Raw genomic sequence first — 21,863 nt, forward strand, 5'->3', positions numbered from 1 at the left:
CCCAGTAGAAGGTGTGCCGGATGCAGCTTATCTATGTTTCTTTTTTGTTATCCTCACCCGAGGACATTTTTCCATCTTTTGTTCAGATAGAGTGGGGAGAGAGGAAAAGAGAGAGAGAGAGAAACATCGACGTGAAAGGGACACATTGAGTGGCTGCCACCCACATGACCAACCGAGGCTGGGGACAAACTGCAACTAAGGAACGTGCCCTTAGCGGGAACCAAACCCAAGTCTCTCTGGACTGCAGGCCGACGCTCTAACCACTGAGCCAAACCAGCCAGGGCTGATCTATGTTTCTCTCTCTCTCCCTCTCCCTTTCTCTCTCTGAAATCAATAAAAATATATATTTAAAAAGAAAAAAAGACGAATCATAAATTTAAAAAAATTATAGTCATGAAAAGATGGCTCCAAGGCAGTTTATGAAATCAGATGCTAGTTTCTGTGCTAATCAACATTCATCACCTGTAGCTTTTCTACATTCTAATTCTCTGTTCAGAAACGAGGTTCACTTGGGCAGCCTCGATATCTCTCAGTAAGAAGAGAAACTTAAGTCACCCCATCTGCCCCCAAAAAGATGCAGAGAGCTATGAAAAATTTAGGTGCAAATTAATAAAGTCTTGAGGGTAAGCATTCATAAAGTCCACTTCTCTTGGTGATTCTTGCTCTCCCAATGAATGCCTAAATAACATTCGTGATTGACTGGTACTTCTTTCACCCTGAACCCTAACGGATACCCATGCCTGAGTCCCATCCCCAGACAGTCTGATTTAACATTACTATGTTAGATAGCGGGCGTCAGGCTTTTCAAATGCTCCCCAGGTGATTAGAATACACAGCAAGGTTTGAGAATACTGGTTTGATGCCTGCCCTTTACTTGGCTACCTCTCACTTATTAGACATGTAAGCAATGTATCATCTCTGAAACTGATGCTGCAGGCCTATTTTATCCGTTTAGCTTCTTCATTCTTATTTATTCTAATCTAGAATATAATTATAACCTGAATTGGGGTCAAAATGCTATGCAGTTTAAATTCATGAAGCCATTTATCCAGGTCCCTCTTGTCCTGATGTCTCTTCACTCCCCCATGTTTTCTCTCAGTATTTGGTGCCAGATAAGGATGAAGAATTCAGCCACCAAAAAAATCTGCCTGTCATCAGTCTCTCGTTTGCCTCAGCTATCCTGTTTTTTTTATTAGGTGAGTGGCTTACCACCCCCAGAGCTCACATGGCTGCTCAATGGCCATCCTGTGCTACCAGACGCCTCCCACAAGATGCTGGTCAGGGAGACTGGAGTCCACTCTCTGCTCATTGACCCACTCACTCAACGTGACGCGGGGACCTACACCTGCGTTGCTACCAACAAAACTGGACAGAATTCCTTTAGTCTGGAGCTCACTGTAGTAGGTAAGGTTTGCTGCTGGGAACCTTAAACATAACTTTTTCCAAAGTTATTGCCCAAATATACAGAGCCTCTGACAGAATGCCTTAGTCCTTTGCTCTACCACGTCTAATCTCAGTTTCTCCTTCACTGTAATAAGGGCCATATTTTGTATATTGCTTTCAAAGACATATCAATAAGCGAAAAATATAATAGGGTGCCTTATGTATATTATGCATGCAACAAATGGGAGTCATTGTAATAGCTAATTCATCAATTAATTAATCAATTAATTAACTCAGCATTACTAAATTCAAGTCACTAAGCCTACAGTTCACTCCTAGAACACACAAGGCCCTTCCTCACCCCACCCTCCAAGCTTCCATGGCTTTGCATCAATGCTCTCTCTACCTGGAATGCCCTTCTCTTTCTAGCCACCTCCTACTCATTCCCTAAGGCTTCATTCAAATGTCACTACCAAGGCACAGTGGATGCACCCGGCACATCCTCCTCTGTCTCCATAGCACTTAGTAAAGAAGAGACTCTTGGAGCACTTACTGTGTAATTGTTTACTCCTTTGACCCCCAAAAAGACTATGAGCTTCTAAGGTCAGGTATTCGGACATGTTCTTCTGTGGATCTCCGCCATCTGACTCTTCCTGGAACATGGAAGGTGCCCGACAAATGTTGAATCCATAACTAAACAATGATTTTTTTACCTTATAAGATGATGTGAACAAAATTAATGCCTGCAAATAAGAACAAGTCATTGTCACCTAAGTGGTACCAGCCCTTCCAAGCAGTGGCACAGCCAGAATTAAATTTCAGAATATACAAATTTGAGTGCTGGGCTTTCTCCTATATGGGGCCCCAGAAGGAAATCAGGGTGGCTTCAGCTTGTTAAACCTCTCTCCAGGCTAGTGGTTGTTTCCCCCATGTATCTTTTTCTATCTTTTTCTATTCTTTTTTTTTTTTTTTAAATCCTCACCCAAGGATATTTTTCCATTTATCTTCAGATAGAGTATGGGGGGTGGTGAGAGAAGAAACATCGATGTGAGAGAGACACATCAACTGGTTGCCTCCCACATGACCTCGACCAGGGCCAGGGACTGGACTGCAACCAAGGTATGTGCCCTTGACCAGAATCAAACCATCAACTCTTCGGTCCTCAGGTGGATGCTCTATGGCTGAGCCAAACTGGCCAGGGCAATATATCTTTTTCTTTTTCTCACTTGAGATTTCTTCTTACCAACAGAGTAGAACAAGTTCATTCTGCAAGAATATATTGAGTTCCAGCTTTTACTTCTTTTCAGTCTTTTACTAAAATATTGATTCTGGAACCCTAAGATCTGTGGTATCTTTGCCTTAACTAATTCTGGCCAAAAAAAAAGGAAAAATCTTCCTTGGGAAGTATAATTTGTGTGTGTGTGTTTTTAAATAGTATACTTCTTTCCACTTTTCTGTAGCTATAAACTTCTTCAAAATAAAAAACTCAAGAAAATTAATACATCTTTTACAAAATAAACTATATAAAAAAGAAAATGGATATGTTCAGTACATAAAATACATTGTTTCTCAAAATTTACTGTTGAGTAATAAAGGAAACTCCTTAAATTACACACCTACAATTTGCATCCCCTGTGTGCAACCCAGATCCTTGAGTGTTGTCTCATAGGATGTGCAGAGACCGTTTCCTCACTTCTTTTTAAATCATTTCTTGAGCTTTAATCAAGGCGTGAAAAGTGTTCTGAAGAGGAGCTAAGGGGGTGGGTGCCCACTCTGCTAAATTCCAGAACTGTAATGAGTTTGAGGAATGAACCCCAAAGTACCTTCTATTCAAACAAGATTGGTCCTTCTCTTGCTCAGCCAAAGAGGTGAAGAAAGCACCTGTGATCCTGGAGAAACTGCAAAACAGTGGAGTTCCAGAAGGTCACCTGGTGAGGCTGGAGTGCCGGGTGATAGGCATGCCACCACCTGTGTTCTACTGGAAGAAGGACAATGAGACCATTCCTTGCACCAGAGAGAGGATCAGGTACAGGCCCCACCCATGTTCAAAGGGACTTCCTAGCTCGATGGTTCACCCAAATATTGCATTTATCTTCAGAGTGGGAAGGAGAGAGGGAGGAAGACAGAGAAACATCAATGTGAGAGAAACACATCAAGTGGTTGCCAACCACACAACCCCAACCAGGGCTGGGAACAAACTGCAACCGAGGTACATGCCCTTAGAATGTATGAATGTCCCACTGTTTTAAAACCTGAATTTTTTTTTTATCCTCACCCAAGGACATTTTTTCATTTTTTGTTCAGATAGAGTGGGAGGGAGAGAGAGGGGAAGAGAGAGAGAAACATCAACGTGAAAGGGACACATCGAGGGGCTGCCACCCGCACGACCCAACCAGGGCCGGGAACAAACTGCAACTGAGGTACATGCCCTTAGCGGAAACCAAACCCAGGTCTCTCTGCACTGCAGGTCGACGTTCTAACCGCTGAGCCAAACCAGCCAGGGCAAAACCTTAATTTTTAAGTTTAAAAATGTATGAGGAGAGCTTTTGAGATCTTGCTTTCTAGTTATATGTTATCAGTTTGGCTCAAGTAAATGCCTATAAAAATTAAAAACGGCCCTGGCTGGGAGGCTCGGTTGGTTGGAGTGTTGTCCTGTGCACCAAAAGGGTTCAGGTTTGCTTCTCGGTCAAGGCATATACCTAGGTTGAGGTTTCAGTCCCAGGTCAGGGCGCATAGGGGAGGCAACCAATCGATGTTTCTTACATCGGTGTATCTCTCTTTCTCTCTCTCTCTCAAATCAATAAAACACATTCTCAGGTGAGGATAAAAAATTAAAAACAAATAAACAAAAATTAATGAGGAATTTATGAAGACTATGCATAGTTTCTGTCATGTATCTTGAGTCATATTAGTACCCAGAGAACCTCTTTGATGGTAATAAGCTAAAATAAAATAAAGCAAAACAAAACATTGAGGCAGTTACACTCCTCCTCTAACCATCACTACATGGTTGTTGGTTTTTTTTTGTTCGTTTGTTTTTTGAATCCTCACCCAAGAACTTTTTTTTTATTGTATTTATCTTCAGATAGAGCCGGAGGGGGTGAGGAAGGGAGAGAGAGAGAGAAACATCCATGTGAGAAAGACACATGGAGACGTTGCCACCCACATGACCCCAACCAGATGGGGACACACTGCAACTGAGGTACATGCACTTAGCGGGAACCGAACCCAGGACTCTCCAGTCCATAGGCCGACACTCTAACTGCTGAGCCAAACTGGCCAGGGCACTACATGGTTGTTTTTAAAATAACTTTAAGGGTCCAGTTTCTTAGAGTGGGTGCCTTGCTTGATTTCTCCTAACCAACTTTCTTTCTTTGCCATTTTGGTTTTATGCCACAAGAGAGCAAGCAAACAAAGGCAGCTGGTGTACAGCGATTCCTACTGAGAATTATTTCTTCACAGTCAATGCAATTTCCCCCAGAGAATGTTGTAGCTGTCAGATTTTACAGAATTTGGGCATCTAACAAGTCTATGTATATATAGGTCGGGATTTTTCTCTGGTAAAACTTAAGCAAGAACTTGAGAATATTCTCAAGATAACACTTCAGTCTAAATGAAAGTAATTTGTTAAACCCAGCCTGAAATTCTGCTGGAGTTATCCAGGATTGCAATCTTCAGCCAAAGTGGAGAACTATTGATGTAGAGGAACCAGAAGGAAGAGTATGCTGATTTGCTCCTGAACTGTATTAAGCTAAATGCTGCACATGCCCAGTTGGTTACATTAAGAAATACTCCCTCCAGCCCTGGCTGGTTTGGCTCTGCGGTTAGAGTGTCGGCCTGCGGTCCAGAGAGACCGGGTTCGGTTCCCTCTAAGGGCATGTACCTCGGTTGCAGTTTGTCCCCGGCCCTGGTTGGTCATGCGGGTGGCAGCCACTCGATGTGTCCCTTTCACGTCGATGTTTCTCTCTCTCTCTTCCTCTCTCCCTCCCACTCTATCTGTACAAAAAATGTCCTCGGGTGAGGATGAAAAAAAAAAAAGAAATACTCCCTCCAGACTAACAATTCCTCTATCCCTGGGCTTGAGACCAAGCTTTCCCATAGCTTCCCAACAAAGTTCTTACTGAAATGCCCAACCTGGTTTGGAAAAGAGAATGTTCTAGACTTCGGTTGTGACAAGTGGGGATGCCCCTAGTGGGGAATATGACTCCAGAAGGATTGGAGGAGTGGGGAGGGCAAGAACAGGTCTCAGTCTTCATCACTGCCTCACTGGGGTAATTGCTGCTCTTTTGTGACTTCTTTCCACCGTCAAGCTTGCCTTTGAAGTTTGCGTTAAGCTGAGTCCCCCTTTCCTCCACCTAGAGACAGGGAAGGGAGGGGAAGCATTGCATGGCTGGATTTGTCCCAGGAGTTTCCCTGAGCCCTAACCTTGACAAAGCCATTTCTGCCCCCAGATACAATATAAAGGTATTGTTTCTTTTCTCTAGTATGCTCCAGGACACGACAGGGTATGTCTGCCTTCTCATTCAGCCAGCCAAGAAATCAGACGCTGGATGGTACACATTATCAGCAAAGAATGAAGTTGGCATCGTGTCATGCACTGCTAGGTTGGACATATATGGTAGGTGGAGTGGCATCAGTGAACATCTATGTGTGATAGGCAACTTTTAAAAATCATTTTTTTTAAGGATAGGTATAGTACATTTCCATAAATGAATTGGTTGGATTATATTTTAGCACTTAAGAGATGGATTTTTAAAGTTATTTCATCCTAGCCACCTCAAGGCTTTGTACACATTTTTTTTTCAATCCTCACCCGAGGACATTTTTTGCATTTATCTTCAGATAGAGCAGGAGGAAGAGAGAGAAACATAGAGTGGTTGCCACCCACATGACCCCAACAGGGACAAACTGCAACTGAGGTACGTATCCTTAGCAAGAACCAAACCCGGGACTCCCTGGTCCGCAGGCCGATGCTCTAACCACTTAGCCAAACCGGCCAGGGCCACATTTGCATTTTACTATGAGCTTAACCTTCCTCCAAAAGAGATCTTCTAATACTAGGAATTAGAGCTGCTTCAGAGTTTACTTGTGCTTGTGCTTCTGACCAACCATTATCTTCATGCCGTCGCCTTGGTGCCACGGGACACCCACTGGAACTCCGTCCCCACTGGCTGTCATTTTCCCCAGCCATAGCAGCAGACTTTCCTGATTCCATTAATGTATTAATTTATTCCACAAATATGTATTGTCCCAATTCCACAATCAGACTAAATATTAAAGAGCTGCCCTAATAATAATATCAAATGACATTTTGTATAATAACTTATAATTTACAAAAAAAAAAATGGTACCCTTAGATCTCCCAAACCCATGAGATTTTTATAATTGTTGTTACTCTTATTTAAGTGTTGAAGAAACAGAGAGGTTCAGTAACTATATCCAGGTTGCAAATCCGAGTTTGTGTATCATTCCTTTGAGCCATATTCCTAATTTTCAAAAGTATTTAACAAATAATCTTTGTTAATGTGTTTATGTACTCTCCTCCCCTCCTCTATAATTTAGACATTAACTGGTATTTTTAGAAACAAATTCCTGAATCCAAAATAGTGATCCTTTTTTTTTTCTCCTTAAAAATAAAAAATAAAAATAACTGGTGACTTTAAAAGTCTCTTGTTTATTACTGGTTTAACATGAGTAACCAGAATAATAAATTAGAGTAACTGTCTAGTACCTCAAGTCTCTGCTATTCATAGGGGCACGCCAGGTATCCCCCTTTTTTAGTGCCATACAGGAGGGGACTTGGCCTGCCATTTTCCCTAGGTCTAATATTGGGAGGGAATATATAGCTTTCTGGTTATTTTCCTTTATACTTAGGCTTGAAAAGAAACTCAATTCTGAGGGAAGCTGACTCTAATGTACTTTCCCCTGGGAAAGTCAGTGGAGAGAGAGGCCAGTGATATGTTTCTTAATCTAGGCTAAGTCTCTTAACCATTTCACAGGCTTCACCATGTCAGAAGGAAATAGGTCTCCAACTCAGTACCAATCCCAATTCTGCCCTCCAGTGGCGGAGTTCCCATTTCAGTTTGTCCTGGATCACCTCTTCCCAGCTCCTGTCCTGATTCCACAGCACCAATAGGAGGCGCTGTTTCCTTAGTTGGGATCCAGGGGTGGAGGAGGGGATAGTGGACTTGGGTTAAAATCACTCTCCTATGTCCCTCACCACTACTTCCTGCCTATCTGAGGAATGGGGACAGTAGGCTTCCCTCTCTCACGGAGAGGAGGGCTTCTAATAGCAGCAATTATAGTAGTCTGGGTAAGATGTCAGAGAGAGTGAGGAAAGGCTAAGAAGTGGAGGGCTGGGAGAGAGGATTGGCTAGCTCTTCAAGGTGGCCTCCCAAATGCCAGCTCTTTAGTGGAATGGCTATAAGCTTTGTCCTCAGTTTTATAGCTTCTGAAGTTTTATCTTATCAGTTCACTCAGACATATGTAAATTCTGAAAAACTGATTCAAAACAATGAAATGAACAAAGGACCAATTTATAAATAGAGATGCTCCCCCTTCTCCACATCAACTCTGGAAACCTAATCAGAAGACTGCTTGGTAATTTCTGAGTTGGGGACTACAGTGGGGACTGGGCAGTTTGGATGGTTATTTCATTCAAACCTAATGATTGTGTCTGCTAAAAACAAGGTCTCCTTTGGACAGTGCTTGGTGAACATGGAACCTCCAATACATTCTCTTTGGCCCTGAATCATGATTGATTGCACATAATTACTTTTCAGTATTCTTGCTGTAACTCATAGCTGATTGAGGTGATGAGAATGGGGGGTAGGTACTTCTCAGAGGTCTGGACCCGACTTTTGGCTTCCATTTCCACAGGCTTCCTGTCTCCACCTTCCGAGAGCTACAGCCCTCTCTGCACTACCCCTCACAGGCCCCATGCTAGGTTGGTAAGAGAGGATCATTTTGCTAGTCACCCTAGTCACCTACTCTTCCTTCACAGTCCTAGGTCTTGCTGGATTAGAATCAGAGGTTATTTATTGTTCTCTTTTACAAATGAGGCATTTCAGACCCAGATATAGTCTGAAGCTTTACCAGGATCCCACAGAAAGTGTTGGAGTGGCAACAGAGTACATACCTTCAGTGTACCTGGTAGAGTATACTTCTTTCATTGTAACATGTTATTTGATTTATTTTCCAGCTCAGTGGCACCAGCAGATTCCACCGCCCATGTCCATCCGGCCCAGTGGCAGTCGCTATGGATCTCTCACCAGTAAAGGACTTGACATTTTCTCTGCCTTCTCCTCCATGGAAAGCACAATGGTGTATTCATGCTCTTCTAGAAGTGTAGTGGAGAGTGATGAACTTTAAAAATGTCTGGGTGCCTGCTGTGTGAGGGGGCAGACTGTGGAGGGGGAAGGAGGACAAGCCAGAACCAGTGTTTTTCAAGCAACTGGATGTGAGTAAGTCCCCACGCTGCTGGACCTGTGGCAAGCAGTGCTTTGTATAAGTCAGCTAAGGACTCTTGCAGTCTCAGCTGGGGAAGAGATGTAGGGCTATGCCTTTTAAAGATTCCAGCAAAAATGTGAGAGGACAATAACAGATGAACCAAAGATGTCATGCTGCTGCCATCTACTGCTTTGGGGGAAAGCTAGCATGCTCCCCCGCCCCATGCTGTGTTAGGAACCCTGCTAGGAGCAATTAGGGGCCACATGCTTGGGCTGAGAGGAGTTAGACAGTAGTGACCTTAGGTATCACTAACTCACCAAACAATGCAAAGGTAAAAGATGAGGAGGTCTCCATCTCCTTTCACTGATTACATCCATAGCTATAGCTTTGGTGGCTTCACTAAGTCAGCTTCTACTTAGCATTAGGAGATCTTGCCATACAACTCACATATGTGGAGAAGCATTTTTGATTTGCTTATCCTAGGTGTACTGAGCCACAAAGTAAGGTGCCAGAATGTGTTTCACATACAAAATCACTGAAACACTCAATATTGCACAGTGCACTAATTCTATAGCCAAAACAGGGCTCCACCCACCTGTCTGCACCATTTTCTTTTGGATACAGTGGCGAATGGTTTTTCTTTCTGAATTTCTATATCCCTAGGCTCTAGAACTAAGGGGTTGTTAATAAACCAACCAGAAAGAAATCTTCTGTGGGGACATTCTTTAAACTACTAGCTTCATTTGCCACTTGGAAAAATATGCAAGAGTCACTATTGTCTGCCCATAAATACAGACACTCCTACTCCGCCCCTCTCCCCTAAAGTCTGGAAGTATAGAGGCAGTGAGGAAGAAAGAGAGGCAAACAAGGGGAGATAGTGATAGGAGAGTGTTCATCACTTGCCCCCGCAGAGCAGTGGTTGTGGAAGAAGAGGTCTTTCATAGTTAACTGGTTTGAGATCATTAATCAAATTTCATTTTCTCTATATAAAATATTATGCTAATTGGGGAAGAGGAAGGAAAAGGGAATCTGTCTCTTTATTCTAAGCCACCAATTCAAAATCTGCCTTTCAACTTAAGATATTTTTAGACTTAAGTTCACTGCAATATCCCCATGCCCAGAAGAGTAGACATTCAACAGATGTTTGTTGGGTGAATGAATCTTACATTAGATAGAGAAATGTACAATTCACACACCAGTCCAAAAGTTGCCCTGGGACTGCTCACCGCAGCACAATTTGCTCACCAGTGATATGAATTGGAAGTATCTATTACCGGTCCCCTGTGCCCAAGTCTCTGGTGTTCTCTGAGCCAGGCACCCTCAGCAGGCATCTTACTCAAGTGAATAAACATAATTGCTTAAAAAGGCTTGAAATTTCCTTCACTTCAAGGCAAGGATTTTCAGTATAAAAATAAATTCATTTATTAAAAATATCATTTGTGTGTATATAAGATGCTATGCTGGAGACGGTGGGAAATACAAAGATATGAATAAGACACAGTTCCTGACCTCAGGGCGCTTGCAATCTAGTAGAGAAGATAAGATATAAAGCATGCTTCTTGGGGCAAAAAAAATCTATTCTTTATCAAATAGAAGTTCCTAGTTCTCTTCATACTATATTTTTTCATGAATCTAAACTCTAGGCTTCAATCAGTTATTTAGCAGAATTGTTAGATTTTGTTTCCTTCTTTCATGTATGCAGAATAATACTAAAAATATAGGAGACTATAATAAAATACAATGCATTTCATATAGAATGCATCCTGTAAAATGTTCTATTTCCATACTAATTTCTATTATGAAGTCTCCTATAACCAAAGAGAACTTTCCAACTCCAGGATTTCTCCTTCGCAGATGTACATCCAACCTCCCCATCACATTTACTTCTGTAAACCCTAGACAGTTCTCCCATGAAGGGATAGTCTTCATCTCTATTTCATCTCTATATGTCTTAGCTTTCTGAATTTTTTTTTTTTTTTTTTTTTTTATCTGTTGCCTTTTAGTAGTCAACCAAGAACTGGGATACATATTATTATAGTTGGCCATTAGATGGCGATGTCTAACCTAAAATATAAAAGGCCCCCAAAATTTGAAATAGAGCCAGTGAATTATGTTAAAGCAGGGTTTCTGAACCTCAGCATTATCGACACTTTGGGCTGGATATTTATTTGTCTGGGGAGACTGTCCTGTGCACTCTAGGATGCTTAGCAGCATCCCTGGCCTCTACCCACTAATACCAGTAGCATAGCAGCCCCTTCTGGGGTTGTGGCGCCCAAACCATCTCCAGACATTGCCGTATGTTCTCTGAGATTCAGAACCCCCTTTGTTGAGAACCACTGAGTTGAAGAAACCAGTGCCCTGCTTTGAGAATTCAGTTACAATGAAGAATACTTATCTGAAAAATTTTAGTTCTGCTGGATATGTTTGGACTCAACATATCCAGCAGATTCATCATCTTCCCTTTTGTAAATGATTCTTCAACCCAGCTTAATAATTTCTGTTAATGGCACCTAGTAATCCAAATAAAAAGCATCCAAGTCATTTTTGTTTCCTCTATCCAATCAATTGAGAAATCCTGCTAATTCTAACACTAGTTCTTTACATTCAGCCTTTCCTTCCCATCCCCCTGCGGTTCGCCAGTCAGATTTTCAATACTTTATTAATTTCCCTCAATACTTCTGACCTCGGCCATGATGAAATACTTCTAAATGACATTTCTACGTCTAGCCCAAATGTTTCTCCCCGTTCAAGTCCAGCCCTTCTATTCATCATCAGCTCATTCTTCCTGAAGTATTACTCCAGTCACATTATTCCCTAGTTTCAAACCTTCACTGGCTCCCTGGAACTAACTCAGGTGCCAGCTGTTCTACCCTGCGGTATTCAAGGCTTACTACAGTGTGATCCCAAAGCTTTCCACTCATTACTCAGAAAACACACCCGATGTGGCAGCATACTTAACACAGGCCCCCGCTTTCCAGCCACATGCCTCCATTTTGCCTCTACCTGGAATCCTCTCTCCCTAGTTAACACCTATGTTCCTGAAAGACCACTGCCTCCATGAAATATTTTCTCATTCCTCAGACCCCAGCCAAATACAATTCTATTTTCTTTGAAACCTATAGCAAATGTCTTGAGTCTAGAAGAGCACTTTGTATAGTATTTTATGTAAAACACAGCCCCTATATACCTACCTGCCCCCTCCCTTTGCACTAGCCCAGTCTTTCCTACACTAGATTTTAGCTACCTGTTGGTATGGACTGTGTCAAAACTTTACCTTGTTCCTTATAGGAGTAGGCACTCAGTAAGTATTTATTGACCTAAATTGAACTTTAGAATTCTATGTAAATCGATATGTTACTATATAAAGTGAGTTGAATTTAGAGTAGTGTTTCTTAACCTTGAATGCACGTTAGAATCACCTGGGGAGCTTTTAAAAATCCCGATACCTGGGTCACACCCCAAATCAGAAAGTCATAAGTTCTGGGGTTGTGGCCTAGGCATCAGTGTTTTTTAAAACTTCCCAGGTGATTATAATGAGAAGCAAAGGTTCAGAAGTGTCTGTTCAGAACCTACCCAAAAAGGTCCAAAGGGATGCAGATGGCATAAGGCTGTCATGTTGGCATTGGTAAACAAAGTGCTCCCCCTTGTTGCCCATGCAGTGCGCACCTGGAACGTAGGAATAAACATTCACTTTGGCCTCAGTAGACCCTACTATTTTGCACAATGTTTATTAGACATGTAGCATTCATGAAGCCCCAGAGGAACCTCAAAAACATGCAAAAATGGACCAGGGAAAGAGAAAAAGTTGGTGCAATTCTGGCCCTCTGTTTCAAAAAGCTGTGCTGATCTCATAAGCACCCTTCTCTCCAAAGAAATGAAGGGCTTTTCATAACATAGTTAGTCATAGAAATGAAGATTAGATGGAAAGTGGAGACAGAAAATGAGCCGTTAAAACCAAACTGCCTTTTTGAAACCTAGTGCCCTTCACCAAAGGAAGATTTTAATCAGAAGTGCCAAACAGGGGAACTAGTTTCAATGCATTCTTCTCTTTTTATTCCTCTCTTGACTTTTGTAGGTATCCAATGAGAAATTAGTGGTCAAGAGACTAGCAGTGGTAGAGCTTGAGCTCTGAGTGACATATAGGTGGAGAGTAACTCCCAGAGAAGCCAAAAGCTGACCTTTGTAGGGACAGGTTAATTTGGATAATTCTCAAGTGATAAATGGGTTGCCTTCTAAATGTCCACTTGTAAATTATTTGGTTGTTTAAAACTCAGGGTAAAATTTCTTACATATCACCCAATGCTAGATTCCCAAGTGAATCCAGTAAAGCCCATTTAATTCATGACCATTTACAAAATCTGCTACACCTGATCAGGTGATGATCCCAACAGAAGGGATCTAGGCAAAACAGCTAATAAAAGGAGAAGAAAGACTTCTTCCTTCTCCCTTTCTGTGTCTATGATGTGTCAACGCTAAAGAAGCTCTATAGTCCTTTCTGTATTTATCCCCATTCTGTGTTTTTCTCCCCAGACACCCTGCGCTGTCTGTTCTATAATTCCCCTGCGGTAACCCTTCCCATCGAACCCTTTCCCTGTCAGCATGTCATGATCCAAAAGGACCTAACTCCAGTTCCATGCATCTTGGCTTGATGTTTAGAAGAAAGCAGTCCAATTGAACAAATTCTGAAAAACTGCAAATCCTTTAACTTCTCAGAGGTGCTGCATTTTTATAAGCAGTTGCTTTCTTACTGCCATCAACTTCTAATTGATAGAAATGATGACAAAGTAAAAAAAAAAAAAAAAAAATCAGTCTGCAAGAGGAGGTCTAGGGCACTGACTGGGTCAGACACCCAAATTGTCCTTGTTGATCACAGCCTCCTCCGGGCTTCCCCCTCCCCACACGCTCCCAAAGTACTTTCCAAGCTGAGATCCTGGCCTGAGTTTGTTTGTATATGGGCTATCAGTTGATTGTTAACTTTAAGACAAATTTACTCATAATGACCTTTATTCAAGGCCCTTTACAGGGTCCTTGGGTAACATGGCCTCAAAGTATTTGTGCTGATGGTTAAATTTAAATGTGCCTTGCCAGTAAAATGTACAGTTACTTAGATTGCAATAGAATTTGTTGAAGTCCCTTTTCACCACTAATTGCCTTTTCTTCACTATTTCAGAATGTTAATTACTAAAGCTTTGTTTGAAAAATGTCAAGTATCTTCTAAATGTTGACAATGCAATGGTCATCAGTATGCTAAAAAAGTTACTAATACTGTTTTTTAAAAAATCTGTGTGGTGCAAAAAAAAAAAAATGCATATTTGTTAAAAAATGTTTGCCTCTTATTTCTGTCTGATTATATATTAGTTAGAGTACTTGGTATTGTCGAACCATAAACATGTTGCCTTTTGTTAATATGTAAATAATGGCCACTATAAACTCCAAAGAGCAATAGCCTTGAAATTGCAAGAAATAGAGAAAGAACACACTTTTCAATCCTCTGAGAATTGTGCCATAAATGCTGAGTAAGCACAAAGAAAATGTCTGTACTGTAGAAGTGTATAAACATTAATTTGCCAGAAGATTTTAATATATAAGCAAATAGAAAATGTTTCCCTAATAATAAAAATTAAAATATGTCAACATTATTTGAAAATATTTTAAGGTTGATTTGAAATAAATGTTCATTTTTCTATAAAATCCAGGAAACAGTTCTAATTTTCAGGTTTAAAAACTACTTTTTTATAATAACAGAACTGATTTTTTAATGTAGAAATATATTTGAGACTTTCTTTAAAATTGCATAAATTACTACATGAATTATAACCTGGTTAAATATCTCTAGAGCAACAGAAAGATAACTGGGTTTTGGTCTTCCTAAAATATCCAGTAGATGCAGTAGACTTTTCACAGTATATTCTTTAACAATCTAAGATTAAAATTCATTCTGCTTCCTAATTGAAAACAGAGACATTTTAAAAAGTGAGACTTTTAGACCAGTTTAGATTGGCAATTAATAGAGATACAAGTATAGTTCTGTCACAATACAAGGTGTTCTAATACCCACAAGAAACATAAATTATTTTCATATGGTATGATAAGAGTGAATTGCTCAGTGTTCCAAAATTCCAAAGAATCTGATATTTCTACACAGATTCAGTGAGTTATCTGCAAATTAGAGGCAAATTCTTATAATTTTCCCGCAATAGTAACCTCTGTACTAGTGTTGACTATAGCAGTCACTACCAAAAGATTACTAAATGTGTATGTGTGCACAGTATAAATGGTCTTACTGTGTATATTAAGGAGAGTTAAACTTTGTAATTCAAATGACATAATTTGAATTCAACTGTATTTTTTAACACACATTGGTAAATTAAATTTTGTTTTTTCAGTATTTTGATTTCAGAGATACCTTATCTTTCTTTCTGATTAATTTTTACTTACTTTTTTCAGTCTTTAGCATTAAGTTTCTTGACAGGCCCTTTTCTCTTCATACCTCCATGTCAAGATAAAAATCTGTAAAATATTTAATACCATTAGGAGAGCTCCTTATTTCTAGGAGTTCTTGGTGAATTCCTAGAAATAAGAGGGATTTTAGTAATTCTGATGAATTTCAGACACATTTTCTAATTTTTCTATAACTCTGGGTTGTCTATTTCTTTATCTATAAAATAAGCAAAATATTTTAGCCTTTTCCAGGATGGGGGATAGGATAAATACATAAACATGAAGAGTTTATTTTAGAGATCCTAAAAAAGTAGTAGCAGTTTTTTTCATTCCAAGGGCAATATTAAAAATTTTTTTTTTCCAAAATAAGTAGTTAATTTGTTGGAAAAGTTCACATTTCTTTCCTGCCCCACTACTTTGTTTTTTCTTAGAAGCATAATCCATAATGGCGAAATCTTCCTCCAAGATGGTATGCAGTTAAAAAATCTGGAAAAAAATGAATTCAAGCAATATCCTTTCTGCTTTTTGAAGGCAGATTCCAGGAAAATTTATTTTGGCATAGGAAGAATAGCGAAAGGGAACTCTGATCCTTGTGTCTATAATTAAAGCTAGTAAAAATAAATAAATAAATAAATAAAAATGACTTGGCAGTGCCCAGAAAAATAGCAAAGGAATTTCTGTATTCCTCTGTGGTTTAAGAAGTTAAGGACAACTCCATTGTACAATTCCAGACCCCAGTGAAGAAACGTTTCATGCTAGCATGTCAGTGGCCTTACAGTGAAATGAATCAACTTTAGGATAACAGGTAGATATGGATCCTCAAAAATGAGCATATCTTTTGGTCTCTGTTTTTACATTCACAGTTACATCAAGTCTGAATTTAACCCCAATGATTCATTTCGGCCATGAGGAGTGACAAAGGATGCATTCATGCTATAGGAGTATATCCACATGCAAACACACGCACGCGCGCACACACACAATTTAAGTAAGGAGTTTCAGAGCACCCGTAGCTAACCTAATTCAATCAGAATCAAGTGACACCTCTTACACTTTTCCTTTCTCTTCTTGCGTGAGTTCTTTCCACTTGAACACACTCAAGGCCCCAGAAAGCTCACAAACATGATATGCTTCCATCCGAGGAAGCTTGAGTCAACTTATTTTCTAAGGAACTTTTTGGTTATTGAAATCCTAATGGAAAAAATCATTACAGTAGCCACTTTGAAATGCATGAATTATATAAACTGTATATTTTGCCTCTATTATTAGAAAACAATTAATGGATCTTGGCTTTTATTCCTGTTCATCTGCATCGTGCATGTTAGTCTGTGGAACTGATCACTTAAGCCGAAATGTTTGTGAGCATAAACTGTGTCTTTGTGCAGAAGATATATGGTACTGTATTCCAGTAGACCACGTCATCTCCATGATACCCGTTGCTGTTTTCTAGTTGTGCTTTCTTAAAGATTTGTTGAGGGTTGTGTTTTGTTTGGAAATTTTGCAATTAGAAGAAGAGAAATAAGAATTAAAAAACAGTATTTCATTCAACTTGGATGTTTTAAAAAGCAATTTAGAGGATGTGATGGACTGTTTCTTTATTCATTAAATAAAATTTTATTTATTCTCAATTAATAGTTGGATTTGTTAATTTTTTTTGTTGTTCCCAGACTTTGTATGTGAGATGGGTAAGTTCTTGCTGTCAGTGGTTTTCTTTCAGCTCAGGTATTTTTGGGAGATACTACCAGTTTGAAATAGCAAACCAAATGTCCTGTGTTAATTCAATAAAACAGTTGTTAAAGCTTGTAACCACTAGTGTATTCATTACAAGAAAGGAGAATGGGTATACATTCTGAGAAGATAGATCATATATTTATGGTCTTATATGTACTTTGAATTTTATTTCACCTCCTAAGTGACTGCTAAAGAAAGCAGAGGGCAGAGTCTAACCAAATTCAGTTCGTTTACTGTAAGACAGCGTAATTTAAGTGAACTGAGCCTTAATTATTTGAGTCCTGCAGCTCTATTAACCACAACCCAAACTAAAGCTATCTGGCTCATATATAGCAGAAATTTTAGATCGTCATTAATAAAAGTCACCTTATCAACTTAGAAACTGGCTGTGTTGGATGTTAAGAAAGCTTAAACCTTTTTAACATTTGCAAATACAAAGAAAGCAAAGTGGACATAATCAGTTTTTTGGTAAAGAGGTGTCATAGTAGATATTGTTTTAATTAAGTGGTTCTCAACCCTGAGCTCATTAGAATCACCTGGGGGAGCATTTTTATAATATCTATGCCCAGGCCTCACCTCAGAACAGTTATATCATGGTAATTTTTTCAAGATTCCCTAGGTGTGATTCTAATGAGCAGCCAGAGTTGAAAACCATAGGCTAACATGGCTTTTCCCGTCCCGATAGTCCCCTTCGTTTGTACATGGTTCTTCAAGACTTCTGACCCTGGGGTTTGGAGCCTCAATCTCTAGCTGCCACCTAGAGATAACCCACATACAATAACTAGTCCACCTGAAAAATCTTGTCTCGGGAGGGTGGGGGGAAGTCTTCTTTTATAATTTAATGCTCCCTCTTAAGAGCTCTTAGGGTACATATGGCAATACTGTACGCTGTTGAAACATTCAGCTATACTCTGTTTAGAACTGCCTATTGATTAATACATGTGTGTTCTTCTCGGCTGCCTACCCAAGGACAAGGATAGTTTTGAGTAAGCTTGGGTTTGAGTAGTTGTTTGATAATATTTGTTGATTTATTGAAAAAAGAGAGGCCACGTTAAAAAATTATACACACACACACGAATTTCAATATTTCCTGTTGTCAAACTAGAGCATGGATTTTCAAAGATGACCAGTATAGAATATTGTAGCAACTTTTAGGTTGCTTGGTAATCTAAAATCTATGATGTATAATTTAACTTCAAAAAAGCCTTTTTATATTTGCTTTATCCAAGCTCCCAATCCATAAACCATGATGAATTTCCCAACATACAGGTTGAGAAGCTTTATCAAAGACTGGATTTGATCGTTGAGACCCATTTACATTTCCCTGAAATATCTTCCAGGGGGGAAAAAAAGTACATTGAGTCGAGTGGAAAGCCTAGGGATTTGGTTAGAGCTAAATTGCTTCCAAAGATTTCTGAAACACAGGAACAGGCAGCTAAAGGCATAATATTTAACAGACAGATTCCCATTCTTTTGGGAGAGTGGGAATGGGGTAGGAGAGGCATGGGATTAGAATCCCATCTTTTTTTTTTTTTTATCCTCACCCAAGACATTTTTCCATTTTTTGTTCAGGTAGAGTGGGAGGGAGAGAGAGCAAAGTCCTCAACCCTCCTCAATTTTTTCTTACCAGATCTCAGAAAGGAAATGTATTATTAGTCATTCAATGTATTTCTAGAGATACACTTGTGATTTTGTAAGTTTAAATTTATGTGCTGGGGAAGACACGTTCATTACACATCAAATGGATTTTGATAATTAGGATAACTAAGAAAGTAAAAATTATAATGAAGACTCTCTGTAGATGGATTATAAATAGATGGTTGTATTTGATGTTAGGCATTGAAATCCATAAATAAAGAGTTTGGAGGATGTCCTTGTTTATGTTGACTTGTGACAAGGTCCAAAGATAACTTAGGGTCCTACTTATTCTAATTATTAGCAATACATTCTTCCAAATGCATTTAGTGCTGTTGACCATAAAGTCACTCTTTACATTAAGATTTGGTTTATTCATCCAATGGGTAAGCAAATTTACAAAAGTAATTCAAACAAATACCGTGTGTATTATTTTGCTCCCATCTAGACTAGCCTTGATGGTAGTAAAGCTCTTGTTGCTCAATTTGTATTGATTAAAGAAAATTACTTCCAAAGGAACATTTTTTTAAAAATTTTTCTCAGTGTTAGTTTATGTATCTATATATATGTGTGTATGTATAGGAACAAATATAGGAACAATATATATATATATTTGGGTATTTGTAAGGAATTAATAGTAATTGGCTTAATAAGGAAAATAAAATATTAAGGAACTGTATATCTAGTTACTTAAAGCTAAATATTATTTCAGTTAATTTAATCATTTTAAAACCATAAAAATACATCTATATTTCCAAGTTGACAGACAAAAATTTCAAATTAATTGCATGTACTCTCATCAGTTTGCATTTTTTTGAGGAAGCATTACAAAACAGCACATTTACCATCGGTGTGATTAGATTTAAACACTCCACATCTTTGCTCAGGGAAGCACTCAATATCATCACCCCCAAATAGGCCGTCAGTGCCATCAAGAAAACTAGCAGGGCACCTGGCATGAAAAACAAACCCACGTTTTTATCTATATTTTACAAAATCTGTATTTTAATAATGTATACACAGTTTTTTAAAATGCAGAACATTCACGGCCATGTACTCTACCGAAAAAAAGAAAAAGGTCTGACTACTTCATGCATACACACACAATGCATAAAGCATAAATGCATTTATACAGCAGGAAGGTAACTCTGTTTTAAGCATACACAAGGAATGGATATGGTAACTCCACCCAAGCAGGACAAACTGACAAAGTTTAAGGAAGTGATTATTTCTCTGAGGACTAAAGCTGCAGTATAAACTAATTCTATTTTTTTCTTAAGATTGTTTTCCCTCAACGTAGTCCCCCAAAAAAGGAGCGGGGTAATTATTTTCACAGCAATCAAAACCATTCACAAGAACCCACCAATGAAATGCTGATAAGAAGAGGGAAAGAGCCTGCTGGTGTGGCTCAGTGGTTGAGTTACAGTCCATACACCAAAAGCTTTCTGGTTCCATTCCTGGTCAGGGCACATGTCTAGGTTGTGGGCCAAATCCCCAGTGGGGGGCATGCAGGAGGCGGTCAATTGATGTTCTCTCTCATGTGTGTTTCTCTCTCTCCCTCTCCCTTCCTCTCTCTAAAATCAATAAAGAAAAAGAAAAGGGTGGGGGAGGAAAGAATAAAATCATTGCGTCCACAGACTAGTGATGCAAAGTAAAGTAACCTAAAAGTTTGCTAATTTTAGTCTAAGAATGCATCCGTGGCCAACGAAATCCCCTGCAGATACTGGGGAAAGGGGGTGCGGCTCGGAGCTAGATGCTTGAGTATCACCCCTGCGGGGCCGCGTACCCTAACTGGCCATCTGGAAAGGCTCCGGCTGGAAGCCGAAGAGCCTCTGGCTATAGGGCTCGCTCTCGCCCGGCAGCTTCGCGCCGGCAAACGGGAGGTAGTGGTCGCGGCCGAAGTGCTCACAGTGGAGACTGACCCAGTCCCGCTCGGAGCCGAATCGCTCGGCCTCAGCCAGGATGCGGGTCAGAGCCATGATGTAGCTCAGTGCCATCTGCAGGGTCTCATACTTGGACAGCTTTTTATCCTGGCCCCACTGAGGCACCACCCTGCGCAGCCGGTCAAAGGCCGTGTTGAGCCCCTGCATGCGGCGGCGCTCGCGCGCGTTGGCCGCCAGGCGTCTTCGCGCCGCGCTCTCCAGCCGCCCGGCCCCGGCGCACGTGCCCGCGCACTCGGCGCCGCCCGCGCACGGGGGCGCGGCACGCGCTCTGGCCGCGGGGCTGCTGGGCTTGCACGACTTCATCCCCCGCCGGAAGGAGGGAGGCGCGGAGCTCGCTCGCCGGCTCAGCACCTGTGCGTGGGCTGGTCTGTAGAGCAGCTTCCCAACGTGGCTCTTCTTAGCAAGTAAGTTATAGGCACAACAACTCGCGTGGAATCAAAGTTTACAGTGGGAAGGACGGGCCGCCGCCTTCTGATGTACTGGGTAACCAGAGTGACGTCTCTTCACTTGCCCAAAGTTAGGGGAAATGGAGACGCTGCAGAGTCATTTTCCCAGCGTGGAGTTGAAAAGGAGAAGGGAACCTTGCGTCAGAATTTAGTGTGGCTGGTTCCAGGAAGGCCTTTCCAATCCTCTGGGAAAGCCCGAGACTTCTTTTCTGGAAGGTGAAATCTTTCTCGAAGCTCAGATAGGGAAGGAGCGCATTTTCCTCAGTAGCTGTCGGGGAATGCTGGATAAATCTTTGAGGGAGGAGAATTTATAGCAGAGGGCTGAAGGAGGGAACAGGTGGTGGCAGGTGGGCGGGCGTCCCTAGGCTTCCATCTCAGCACCTTCCTACCCTGGGAACTGCGGGGGGGCGGGGAGGGGGACGACGCACAGCAAAATCCTGACATTACAGCCTTCGTCTGTTGAAGTTTCTTCAAAGCTATGTCCAACAGTAACACACCATCTGGAGTAGCCTAGCTGTCCCCAAAAGAATAACAAGGGGGGGAGGTGGGGAGAGCTTGGGCCATCTTTTCCCATATCACATATCTAAAATTTAACCGAGGTTTAAATTTACCAGAAATGATTTTCGTGAACACATTGGTCTTGGAATTATGAGCTGTATCAGTTTAGTATAAGAATATTTGGCTTTGTCAAGATGTGTGACAATTTTGGATAATGCTGATCTAATATGTTGACATTTTAATTTTAGCTACTAAGTTGGGACAAATTAGCAGGTCCTAATACTGCAGATCTGGAATTTTACTGTGCAAATAATTTGGCCATTTTCTGCAGAATAAT

General features: G+C 40.5%; 2 protein-coding genes across 2 annotated transcripts in view; one reads left to right on the plus strand and one right to left on the minus strand.

Annotated features, from left to right (window-relative positions):
• The window catches only part of MYPN (myopalladin), a 94,987-nt gene extending 84,995 nt beyond the window's left edge, over nt 1-9,992 (plus strand). The window contains exons 17-20 of the mRNA XM_036265035.1: nt 1,197-1,404; nt 3,244-3,409; nt 5,868-6,001; nt 8,585-9,992. Of these exons, the coding sequence (XP_036120928.1) occupies nt 1,197-1,404; nt 3,244-3,409; nt 5,868-6,001; nt 8,585-8,754 (678 nt within the window). The 3' untranslated portion in view covers nt 8,755-9,992. The remainder of the gene's footprint in view (nt 1-1,196; nt 1,405-3,243; nt 3,410-5,867; nt 6,002-8,584) is intronic.
• Nucleotides 9,993-20,426: 10,434 nt separating this feature from the next.
• Nucleotides 20,427-20,920, minus strand: ATOH7 (atonal bHLH transcription factor 7). The gene has a single exon (XM_036264575.1). It carries the CDS (start codon nt 20,883-20,885, stop codon nt 20,427-20,429), a length of 459 nt encoding a protein of 152 aa, XP_036120468.1. The 5' UTR covers nt 20,886-20,920.
• Nucleotides 20,921-21,863: the final 943 nt, after the last annotated feature.

The sequence above is a fragment of the Molossus molossus genome, unplaced genomic scaffold, assembly GCF_014108415.1.
Source record: "Molossus molossus isolate mMolMol1 unplaced genomic scaffold, mMolMol1.p scaffold_m16_p_17, whole genome shotgun sequence".
NCBI lineage: Eukaryota > Metazoa > Chordata > Mammalia > Chiroptera > Molossidae > Molossus > Molossus molossus.

Coding starts and splice junctions, on each gene's coding strand:
- ATOH7 (XM_036264575.1), bottom strand. CDS start 20,885: ATGAAGTCGTGCAAGCCCAGCAGCCCCGCGGCCAGAGCGCGTGCCGCG.